At 40.9% G+C, this 12,278-nt stretch overlaps 2 protein-coding genes across 6 annotated transcripts; both read right to left on the reverse strand.

The window, feature by feature from the left end:
* Positions 1-98: 98 nt before the first annotated feature.
* Positions 99-7,548, reverse strand: LOC110984623 (uncharacterized). Of its 4 annotated transcripts, none has more exons than XM_087146357.1 (7): positions 7,348-7,548; positions 5,944-6,157; positions 5,339-5,401; positions 3,681-3,827; positions 3,345-3,476; positions 2,847-2,946; positions 99-2,602 (listed from the first exon to the last, which is right to left on the reverse strand). In XM_087146357.1, the coding sequence occupies exons 2-6, from the start codon at positions 6,124-6,126 to the stop codon at positions 2,848-2,850; spliced, it is 624 nt and encodes a 207-aa protein (XP_087002483.1). In that variant the 5' UTR covers positions 6,127-6,157; positions 7,348-7,548; the 3' UTR covers positions 99-2,602; position 2,847. The 4 variants fall into 4 exon arrangements, with proteins under 4 accessions (XP_087002483.1, XP_087002482.1, XP_087002481.1 ...); XM_087146356.1 differs by having other exon boundaries at positions 7,295-7,548; XM_087146355.1 differs by having other exon boundaries at positions 5,944-6,164; positions 7,295-7,546.
* An 860-nt stretch (positions 7,549-8,408) lies between these two features.
* On the reverse strand, positions 8,409-12,217 carry LOC110984622 (putative acetylcholine receptor chaperone). 2 transcript variants are annotated; one of them, XM_022244985.2, is made up of 3 exons: positions 11,956-12,217; positions 10,702-11,137; positions 8,409-9,608 (listed from the first exon to the last, which is right to left on the reverse strand). In XM_022244985.2, exons 1-2 carry the CDS (start codon positions 12,064-12,066, stop codon positions 10,736-10,738), a joined length of 513 nt encoding a protein of 170 aa, XP_022100677.1. In that variant the 5' UTR covers positions 12,067-12,217; the 3' UTR covers positions 8,409-9,608; positions 10,702-10,735. The 2 variants fall into 2 exon arrangements, with proteins under 2 accessions (XP_022100677.1, XP_087002486.1); XM_087146360.1 differs by having other exon boundaries at positions 8,409-11,137.
* Positions 12,218-12,278: the final 61 nt, after the last annotated feature.

Consider the following 12,278-nt stretch of genomic DNA (forward strand, 5'->3'; position numbering starts at 1 on the left):
AAGGAATCATCTAATTCAGAAACACGTCGACTTCTGGACTCGAACGTAAATCGTTTACTTTTGCAACACAGTGAAGACCCACCTTGTACACAGACCTATAATTTTGCTTCTTCAGAGTACATTTTTATTTGCATTATTCAGCGAGCGACATATAATCAAAATGTAATTTGGAAATTAAAGGGAACTAGGCTACACAGTGATCTTATTGTAGCGAACAAAAATTAAGAAGAGAAATAAAACAAAAAGCATGCACAGGCCTACATATATAGATGGAGCAGTTCAAAATTCAAATAAAGTTTAAAGACTTATAATTACATTGAGACGATAATTTTGAAATTTGAATATGCGTTTGTTTTTCTCTTTTATTGACAATAATTGCGTCAAAGTCGTATGTTGGATCATCATGATAGGGGCAAATTGATCAATTGACGCATAGATATATACAATGCATGGGTAATTTCCGTACTGTGAACACCTCATGCAGCAAAGCCAACAAAGTGGCGTTATTGTTTATTTTCCACAATCCTTCCTCGGAGTCTACCTTCATAGAGGCGGATGCCTATAGTAGGTTTCATGTCTGTGTTTAATTCTCACTTCCCCTAAACGTAATCCTGCTTTCAGTGATAATTATGAATTAAATATTTGAATAAAATACACTTTGAGCGCATCTTAGCTCTACTCACCGCGATACATACATGCATAGCCGGAGGAAAAATTATGCCAACCTGTTATTAGTAACTATATATACTGAAAGAATCAATCGGATATTTAAAAAGTAGCCACAACTGCTTATTCGAGCCGCACATTCAAACAAGGCAGTTTCTATGACAAGTAACAGTTTCCTTGGATGAGTGATGGATAATTTTCTGAAGAGTAACAAGTTGATCGCTTCCTTCATCCTGAGAAGACTCTCCATATTAGAGAAATCTCATCACGGGACCAATCGACAATGCCAGCTCATGGGCTTTATGGATAATGAGCGTAAAAGGAATCTTTGTCATTAACAAGTTGGGAAAATGACTTTCCTTTGGCCAGACACTCCCTGTATTTTTGGACAAGGTGCGTACACGGGGAGCTGTGGCGATTTTAAAGGGAAGCGGCAATCAATTTGTCCCAATACAAACCTTCAAAATGCAACTTTGTGTCTCAGTTAACCCGATTCTCACTTCTTTGTCACTATTATAAACGTACTGCCTTTTTGGTTTTTATGCTAATGATACTTCCATATTCATGAGCAAACTGTGATCTCATCCTAGGAAGAAAACCTTCATATGTTACGTTGGTTTGTACTTAAAGTCCTGCATCATGGTAGATTTTACCGGACTTATTTCTCTTCTTTGCTGATTCGTTGTTGTTGACGTGCATAACAAATGAGCATCAATCACTTTCTAACAAATGTTTTCATTCAGCAAATTCTGGGTTCACAAATACGAAAAGCCTATGCAATGAACAATGTTTTGGCTAGATGACATCACAGCGGCAGCGTCCTCATTTGTCCAGGAATACTTGAGTAAGTGTTTAAAAAGTGTTTTAAAAAGTGCACTTTTCCCGAGGATGTAACCAAATAGGAGTATAAATGAGTTTTCATACATTGAAGAAGAGTACAAAGTTGCCGAAAAGTCGTGTCTTGTAGAAAAATATATTGCGGCTACACTTTAAGGTTTGGGTGTAACGGGGGCATAGGATTTTTCTAAAACGAAGGTGTAAACACCTTCAATTCCTTTAACAAATAGCAACATGTTGGGGGGGGGGGGCTTGTCACCCTGCCCTCCGCTAAGGGGAGACGTAAGACCAGTCGAAACCACTGCCTATAGTCTTTCCAATTCCAAACGTGATGGGAGTGGGAACCAGCCCGACCTATGCTTAGACCGGACCATTATGACTAGTCGCTAAATGCACACCCGTAATACATTAATTCCCACTTGAACGGCCTCGTCCTTGCCATTTTGTGAACTCACATCGCCATTCGCACGTTCCCCCCATTCCTTCCAGATTCTCTGGTCACCATCTTGCGCCACTTTAAAAAGGTTTTTTTCTTCTCTCGTCTTTACGTCATTTACGGAAAGGCCATAATCAGTCAGGAGTATTACCACATTATGGGCATATAGAGTGATCCTTCCCCGTGACCCTACTGACTGTTTTAGTAGTCATCGAAAAAATACAGTAATTTTCGTCTAACTTCAACGTAAAATTAAGTTGGCAACGAAAAATTTCTTATCGATATCTTTAACGATGGTCTTTATGCTTGCATAGCCAATGAAATTTTGCAAACGGAACTTTTTGGTCGGTGTTTGTTGTTCCATATACATTGTATGCTCCTACGTTAAGAAAAGCACCTTGCATCATGGAAACACCCACGATCCTTTGCGGGCTGCTAGAACAGGCCTTGTGATTGGTCAGATTACACGAGGTTTGTGACGTATAGCCTGTCCAAATCGAGTAATACTCTGGACTGATAATCAGCAACGCAGTCGTGCCCTGGCCGGGGTCCGAAAGGCGAACTAAACTGGCTTAACCACAAACTTGTCTAACCTATTTCTTCCCCATGATTGAAATTTGCATTCTCTCTTTTTATGTGGTAAACCGTCTGTCTCCAGGCACTCTGAAAAAAGTTCAACAAAGATCAAATTAACAGAAAATGGAGGTAGAATAATTCTTTTACGAGTTAGATTGATTAACATCTAGTACGCCGAGTTCTTTAAATTCACAACCTGTATAGGCCACATGTCCCCTCTCCCCAATCCCACTTTGAAATGGACAACATTGAGGATTTGTGCTAGCAATAAATCTTAGATTCTAATTCACACAACATAATTGATACATAACATTCGTGAGATTATAGTTACCTTACACTGCAGAAGGCGCCTGCGCTCCTTGCTGTTGCTGTGGTTGTATGATCGTCATTGGTACAAACTGTACATTATCTGGTTGGGCAACGTACTGCACCTGCACAGTAGTATTAAATATCGCAAACCTGTTAAGGTCCATTTATTGATACTGAAAAGTTTGTTTACATGCAAGCGTGAAACATTTTCAAAAGGGCTGCTTTCTATAGATGTCTGACATGAGCGACAACACGCATTTCTCGTCCATCACTATTGGTAACCGCCGTCGAAGTCATTATTCAAAGTTCGAAGTCATTATTGTCATTTCTGTTGACTAGTTCCTAGAACAATTGGGCATTTCAGCTCCTCAGCAATGAAATTCAAACAACGTTTGGTTCGTTATTGGGTTGACTTCTCTATTGGAGCCCACGGCGACTGAATCATTATGACCCGTGAATCAAGATCTATCCAGAACTTATAAAATTTTACTATACAAGAAATCAAGAGTCGGCTGGGTACCATAACCGGAGTGTAGGAGGAATGGCAGCATCTGAATGCGCCGTAGCAGGACAGAGATGCACTCAGAATGCTGATGGCCAATTCAGAGAACCCGACTACCACCAACAAAGAATCTATGGCTTTACGGGGTTCCTGTAAATAAATTCACAGCATCGATTGTTAGGACGCACAGACAATGCATCGTTCTTTTAAATTAAGATGGTATAAAATGTAAAAGCTAAACAGTGTTCCGCCATGAAGGACAGAGGTATATGAAGCGGGGAAGAAGTGTTGAGATATTCGTCTGAGAATATTCCTTTGCCAATGATGGAAGAAAATGAAATGTGCCCATTTTACCGGGTGAATGACACACTCGAAATCCAGATGTATGCTGTCGGGATGGCAAAAGTGAGGGAACTCTCTCGCAGCAGCAACGGCAGATGCAATTATCAGCTGGAAAGCTACAGCTCCACACACAATGGACATCACCAGGAAGGTAATAACCTGAAGAAAATCAGTCACCAATAGTAGAAGCAATAATAATCGATGGAAGTAATGTCAAGGGCAAATTCGAGCAACAACTGTACAGTTTAACTGCTTGTCAATCGCTTCTTACCAATGCGCACGTGCAATGCCGTCTCACTCAAACGTATCCTAGTCGAACCATTTTGAGAAAATCCATGGTAACTCAAATTTTGTCGTTGGTAATAACCCCTACGTCATCAACGTGGTTTTGTACAAATCAGCCTGATATGATTTTTGCTGCACATAACTACGAAATTTAAAAGGCCAGATCTTTGAGATCCTAAAATATTTGCAACGCGTCATGAGGTCTGGCTCCAAGGACCACCAAAGTGCAGAAGTGAGTATGTTGCGCGCACATTATGCATAATGAAAGGGGCTATAAAGGGGAACAAACTACTCCCGTTTTTCATTTGCACTCATATAACGGAGATCAATGTTTGCCCTATATTTTCTGGTTCAAAATGACGTCACACTTTGGTACTCTATAGTTCATTCACCATCAATCGTTCGACTCTTTGCCTCGTTGCATCAACGATCTGATCTATTTCATGTAATTTTGAAGTTTATTGTACGCTCCAACGTTTATTGCGCGTTTAGATTTCGTGTCATCATAAGCTGTGACTGTTTTGTAGAAGGCTTCTAGTAAGAGCCGATACTGTTGACGAACTTCGAGACACATAGGGTGGACAAGCCCTTTAGTACTCGAAAGATATCCTGAATGTACATCTTGAATTGTCGATGTGGTACCTTAGGAGAGAAGGACCAACTCTTAAGACCGGCTCGTACTTGGTGCGAAAGCGAACATGAACGCAAATTTGTGCCACCAGGGCCCAACGTCATGGCACTGCTTACGCAGAATTCCGCGCTTACGATCTCCATTCTGCGCTAGCCGCTCTACCGGAAAAATCTGCGGTAACCTTTAAAAGCACAGAATTCCTACTTATAGGATGTACGCATGTGCACCTGAGCCACAATTCCTCGCTAACCGCTAAAATACGTTCGCCATAAGCACAGAATTTCTACAACGGTAAGCGCTGATTTTTCGCTTGCGGTAAGCAGCGCCTATCGACATCCGGCCTAGATCATATATAATTCGCAAAAGTTGCACACATTTCAACTCGAGAAGCGAAACGTTGCTGCAATTATTATTTTCGTTACGTCGAAATCGATTCACTTTCAGATGCACCCAAAGGCCGGTTCGTACTGCAGGAGAATTTGACACCACGAACGGTTTGCAGCAAAGGTCGGCCGAGTTGAGATCAGTTCAACTTTTGCGAATTCGCGAATATTTGCCGTCACAAAATTGCATTTGTGTTCACCGGCATTAATTTCTGTCCCTAGCAAAAAAAGACAAATAGGCCGAAATCATATTTCCACAGTCCCTCACATCACCTTTTTCACTAAATGCTTGCTTAATATTCACAGGCGTTAAACAGCATGAATTTTCTTTGTAATTACATGTATTTTAGATTTTTTAAGAGGTAGCTCACCATGCGTCTTCTGTTGTTTCGAGCCAGTGTACACAATCCAAGAACGCCAGTCAGGATGAAAAACTAATTTAAAAATGAACCAAATCATAATAAAATTTCAACTTTACTGCTGAGTGTTTTGGGGTGAAAGTGGCAAAGAGTTTCCTTTAGAGAGCACCTTTCTTTCTACAGTTTTCAGTGGGTGCTATCACGGGGAATCTTTTGTCAAAATCTCATAGGCCGTGGAAGGCGAGGAAAGCGGACTTCACACGGGGAATTACCGACTTGATTTCAAGTCTAAGTCTTTGCCCGCAATCTGTGGCAATTGTTCACTCAAATTCTCAATATCCACACAGATCCGGTTTTCAAATTCTTTCCATTTCCATGACGTTAATTCGGTTTCTTTCCCTTTTTTTGCATCTAAAAGAATGATTAAATTAAACAGTAATCATACACACGTGCATGTTGCCCACATTGTTTACAAAGAGGTGTGCGTATTTCAGGGGAAATTTGACTACCCTGCACTGGCTGACAAGTTAAGCAAGTTAGGTTTGGGTCTATTATATGCCACTGATTAAAATGTCTCCATGGGTAGCAAAATCGTCCGGGGCAGAAATGTCACTCACCAAAACCCCACTCCAAATTCCGAATCCAATATATGAAAAATTGCAGCGAAGTGCTACGGCAACGATCCCGAAGATGACACTCAGAACTCCAAGCACGATGTGGACTACCGAAAGCACCTTTAGTCCGGGAACGTCCTTACTTGTCTTGTTCGGTTGAAATTCCCTAGGGCCAGCACTCGCCATGATCGGCTGCGGATCAGCCTGCTGCGTGGGCCTGTTAACTAGTTAGGATATCCACCGCTTCAATTAAAATGTTCGACATCTACGCAAACGTTGTTTGCGCCCAAGCGTGCCCAACATGTTCAAAATGTCTTTACCACTCATCGCACTGTAAAGGCACATGGCCTAAGCCAGGCGCTTTCCCCCAAGCGTATAATGTATCATAATATTGGACCGTTTCACTGATACAAACATGCACGTACTATACAAATACGTAACCACGGTGGAAAATAAATGTAAGCGGTCCACTGAAAACGTACTGGGGCAAACATTTGAATGTCTAGCATTTTCTCTGAAGTTTTTCACACTTCACAAAAATTCTTCTCGGTTCAACTGATCTACACTGCAGAATATCCCGACCCCCCCCCCTTAACCCTTCTTGACTCACAATTTTAAAAAGCAGTTAGCGCAAAAGAAGAAAAAGCAAACAGAAATTTTGGGTTTTTTTAGGGAGAGCAAAAAATATGTATATATTTTTTAATGTAACTTTAATTCTTTGGGGGTGAAGCTACATTTTGGGGCTTTTCACACGTTGGAAGGGGATCGATCATATATGTATACACCAATAAAACCTATGGCCTTTCCCACATTAAGGTTACAAAAAATGGGGGGGGCATGGCCCTGTTGCTCCCCCCCGGCCCCCGCCCCCAATCTGCCCTCGGACATCATCACCACCACCCTCACTGCGCTTGTGGAGGGTCAGAAAAACATAAACCCTACCAACAGCCCAATGTAAACACAGGAGCTTATGCATGTACACGGAAGTTGCGGCGTAGCGAAGGCATTTTTGGGGGGGGGTGCCAGGGTAAAGTTGCCGATGTACGTCAATAATTCATGACGTCAATTTCAGTTTCGTTTGCCGACTGACCCTTTATTTGCCGACTGAAAAGAATTATTGGGGGGGGGGTGCAACACCCCCCACTCGCTACGCCGCTGCATGTAGGTCGAAATTGAGATGGAGCTGTAACATTCAGAATTGCCACAAAAATAAGCAACAACCCCAAAATTCCAAAAATCAGGAGAAATTTTTTTGCCTTTTTGGCTCAGACTGAAATTTTTGGGGAAAAACATCACGATTATTGTCAGACTAAATCATGTTATCTGGTGATAAATGCACGAGAGATATACTCACGAGAACGTGAAGGTAATGGATGTTATTTACCCACAATCAAAAGCTGATCTCACCTCGGATTCTGAAGTTGGTATACCTAGGCCTAAATGAAAATGACACGGTCAGGACTGCGTCGTTCCGCGAAGGTCACTGAACATATCAGAACCAGCTACGTACCCTGACCATTACAACAGCCCAATGTGCAGTACATCGTGTTACCGCGGCGAACAAAACGAAGCCTGACCTGCACGTCACCGGGTGAAATTTCTGACGACGTTAGACTTGATCTAAGTCAGTCCACGATCTGAGGAAATCAAGACCAAGGTATTTTGCACAAATAATAATACCTATAACACACGATTCGGTAAAATGCTCTCAAGAAAATTATCAAGTCTATCCCACTTTGCACGTTAGAAGTTGTTGGAAAAGCAGCACGTTATTTTATTTCCGAGCAAAAATCACCTCAAAAGATTAATAAAAAGTACCTTCATCCTCATTTAGGAGCAAGAATAAGTTTACAAATGCTCACAAAGAGGTGATCTTGATCCAGGCTCTGCGCGTAATTACCCCTCGTACGGTAAGGAGGGATCGAGAGACTGGTGGCGACGGTTACTGGAATGTACATTCTAACCACTAATTCATTTTCTTCTGAGTGTATAACTTAAAACTTGAATACCTCCGTGATTCAATGTCAATCACAAAACCAAAGGAAAATTCTAACCTCGTCGAAGGTGTACATGATACATGCATTTACAAACAAGGACGGAGCAAAACTACGCAGAAACATAGGATTTTGAAGTTTGCATGACGATGCATAGCAAATGGAGTAAGTTTATTTCACATTTAACCTTTTTGCTGTTGAGGCGACGAGACCGAACCAAAGCTCGAACTGAAGGAAAGTGACTGAACGCAACCCAACCCTGACCACGTTTATACACGTATGTACATAACCCCGACTTGGCCAGCCTAAATGAATCCAACCAAGCCCAGCCCAACCCAACACCAGCAAACAAAGTCTTGCCTAAACCACACCGGAGTTTTCGTTGGAGATGTGGAGCGAGTGAACACCCCCCCCCAGGTCCGTCCCCCCGAGTTGAAGTGTACACACAAAATTAACACAAGCCGCAATTCATCATTGGCTTTCGATGTACCCAGTAAACTTGAAGACCAAGGCTATTTATTAGTTGCATTTCTTCAAAAATGTGAATATAAAATGTTTACTTTGGAAATAGCAAAATTCGGTTCTTTAACTTCTATTCTTTATCTGTTTTCTGTGCATTCTCTCAAATTCCTATTCTTTAGCAAAATGTTCATCCGAAAGGTTAAAATTTTTCAGTCACTTATGACAGACTCTTGGATACACAGTACTTTGGCACAAACATGAAATTACAACTTCATAGGCTTATTTCAATTATCATCTTAAACGGAGCCCCATTAAAAGTCATTCAACAACATTGCGATTAATATCGATGTGTACATGTATGTTATCCTTACCATTACAAAAAACAACACATGTACAGATAGTAGAGATAAAAATGAGTTTGTTAATTTTGACTTTTAAAAGGCACCAAAAGGTATTTGAAATGGATTGAAATTTACACCCTTTCTGGTCAAAAAGACAGTTACATCATGCTATTGTAATATTTACAAAATTTTATAACGTCAGGTGTGTATAGCCATAGATACCATTTAGATATTGGAATTGCAGGCCTTCGGGTGACAGTTTTCGGTAATCTTTTATTTCCATATGCCTTTTGCAAGTGTTCTGTGTTTTGTGCATAAGTGTAATTTGTTGCATGGTCTGGTCAAACGTCCTTATGATGATTAATTAACTTATGGCTGGCTCATAACTCTTTACATCAAGAATAATTTTTTTCTCCACAACGATATGAGCAGAGGACATAGCAGTCCCAAAATATCATATTCAGTTACAATATAACAAGTGAAAATTTCAAATGTGTACAAACATCACTATCATGTACAAATACATTCCACAAGTCTATACATATAAACTTTTCAACGAAACGATCCATATCCTTGTTTATATTCAATTATTATAGATTTCCTCTGAGTTTGTTACTAACCTGTCTACGTACAGGTTGTTTGCAAATACACAGAGTACGTACTTGCCGCTCACAATGGAAAGATGTCCATGGCAGCATCCCAGAGATCATGGCATATCAATTACAGAAAAGTGAAGGATACCTGATGATATGGGAACCTCAAAGACAGTGAGGCAATTGTGATCGCCAACACTTCAAACTTTGATCTACATGTAGATGTAGCTTTAACAAGGCCATCGCGAGATCCTGAGTGTGGTAGTGTTGAGGTGCAGCTATCATTAACCAGCCAAGATGTAAGGGAATATAAATTTATCATTAAGAATCTGAACTAATTTGAGATTGTGCATGCATACCGCATGTATATATTGCAAGTATGTTCCTAACCAAGAGGACATGAGTTTTGTGTCAACATGTATACACAGTGTGCAGCTGTAACAAGGGCAAGTACTTCTGTAGTAATTGGGGTGAACTGTTTAAAAACTGGAAATTTCTTTTATTGTAAATAAACCAACAAAGCCTTGGTTATAACCTATGGTTTCTGTCCCATGAGATGATGATCCTAACTGTAGTTGGGATGATGATCCAAACTATAGTTGTGATGATGATCCCAACTATAATTGTGATGATGATCCCAACTATAGTCGCGATGATGATCCCAACTATAGTCGGGATGATGATCCCAACTATAGTTGTGATGATGATCCCAACTAAAGTTGTGATGATGATCCCAACTATAGTTGTGATGATGATCCCAACTATAGCTGTGATGATGATCCCAACTATAGTCCGGATGATGATCCTAACCATAGTCCGGATGATGATCCCAACTATAGTCCGGATGATGATCACTACTATGGTGCTGCAGTTGGGTTGGCGAAACTATGGCATACATGTACTGTACGTAGTGTGCCAGTTTGCGCAATAAGATCCTCGATACCATCCTCATGTTGGCCACTCATGCCAGCAGAACCTGGCTTTTGCCTATGTCACAGATGAAATTCCTGGTTGACATATTTTCAATGAACTCTGTCAGCTGAGAGCTCCAAAAACCTGGAGATTGAGAAATTTGCTGTAGAAATTTGATGACTGTAACTGGGCCAACCCAACTGCAGCACTTTTACTGGGAATGCCAACTACAGTTGGGACTGATGCTATAGTTGCTTCACAGACTAACGGGATTTTCTGCAGCATTAAGATCTTCAAGAACAGGGCCCCATTTCCACAAAACCTGGGAGTAGCAGATAATTGATGCTTACACTTTCCTTGCACTAGCCACAGTGCCCTGAACATTGTAATCTGGTTTGGTTCAGCAGCATTTGTCTGAAAACACCAGCCCCAGTTTTTGTGAATGATAGGTGCATATACCTGTAATTCGATCATCGTGGACAGCCTCGCTGAATCAGTTAGCCTTGGTCTTCGTTTTCTTAGCAGTCTGTTTCTTGGTTTCTTTGTCTTTCTTGGCCTCTGAACTTCTCTTTCTTTCATCCTGCACCATCTTGCTCTTGCCTGAGAAGAGGGTGAAAAGCATCTGGACAACGACCATCAGGGATGTAGCGATCATTGTCGCTGCCCTAGCCATGGGATCTCCGAGGATGATGTGGGTGTGGATCATGAAGGCAGCCGACAGGAGGACAATAAGTTGGGATGCTGGCACGGAGAATCGCCCTGACAACACCACCATGCCCGCCCCTCCAGCAATTTCCATCCCGCCAACAAACTGTCGATAGTCTGAGGCCTTCAACCGCTTGTCAAAGTATGTACGGAGTGGCGCCACGCGGGCATAATTAACAAAATGCTTCTTCTGAGAGAGAAAATCAAAAGTATAAAATTGATCAATGAAGCCTCTGGCATCTTGATAAATTCTTTTCCCTTTATTTAAAGTTGGGAATACATGTAAATATAATCCTTTCCCATTTGTCCAAAATAAGTAGAGCCCAGGGCACAACTGCTCCTTTCAATTTACAATTAAAGAAAATGCATGTAAGTCTGTATAGTGCATGTATGTTACCACAGACTACAGTACTGCAATATACAATTACAAACAATAGTTCGGCAGGTTTGGTGATCAGTAAACAGGCTTAATACTGGAACCCTGTTATAACAAGCTTTTAAAAGGTCCTTGGGACTTTTCAAATTATGTTACTATAAAGCTTTAAAAGTTACCTTGTATGATCAGTAATCATGGTAATAGAAAACAAAGAAAAACAAAGACTTGGGACCTAAAACTTGTCCTTGTTAGAAATGTGATCTTGTATTAACAGTGCTCTTCTTATCTGTGTTGGACTGTACATGTCCATGTTTTTACTAGCACGACTAGAAGAACTAAGTACAACTTCAAGTGAAATAGGCCTAGCGCCTGCATGTACATCATCATAGGCCTAAGTATGTTAGGAAGTAGGATGCGATCAATCTGATCATGAAAATGCACAGAATTAAAACAATTAAAACGTACAGATCGTATCAGACAACATCCACAATCACGATGATCATGATATAAATGTAAGCATCATTAACTTCTGTGTGACTGCAATGTCGGTTGTGTTACTAAATTGTAAATTATAGGGTGCAGTGCACATGCCACAATTACAAGCATGACCATGATGACAGGCCGCGACTCACCATGTTCAAATGCAGGTCAGCGTTTACCATCGGATTCAGTTTTGAAAAGCCACTATAGATAAAGAACAGTCCCAGTACTGTGGCAATAAACGTCATCGTGTGCCTGGCCATTTCTGGTTACTTTTCAAAACCAAAAATTTGGCTGAAGAACAAGCAAGCGAACTTTTCTTAGCATGGAGGTAGGAATTACTGCTAATCCATCAACCGACCGTTGAGCGGTATTTTTGGTAAATACATGTATAAATGATCTTTGACCTTCACCGCCACGTGCCGAACTAGTTTCCAGACTTTTGCCGTATTGTCCTAATGGTAGAACCACTTTG

The sequence above is a fragment of the Acanthaster planci genome, linkage group LG15, assembly GCF_054643075.1.
Source record: "Acanthaster planci isolate LZ-2023a linkage group LG15, COTS_SCS, whole genome shotgun sequence".
Lineage (NCBI taxonomy): Eukaryota > Metazoa > Echinodermata > Asteroidea > Valvatida > Acanthasteridae > Acanthaster > Acanthaster planci.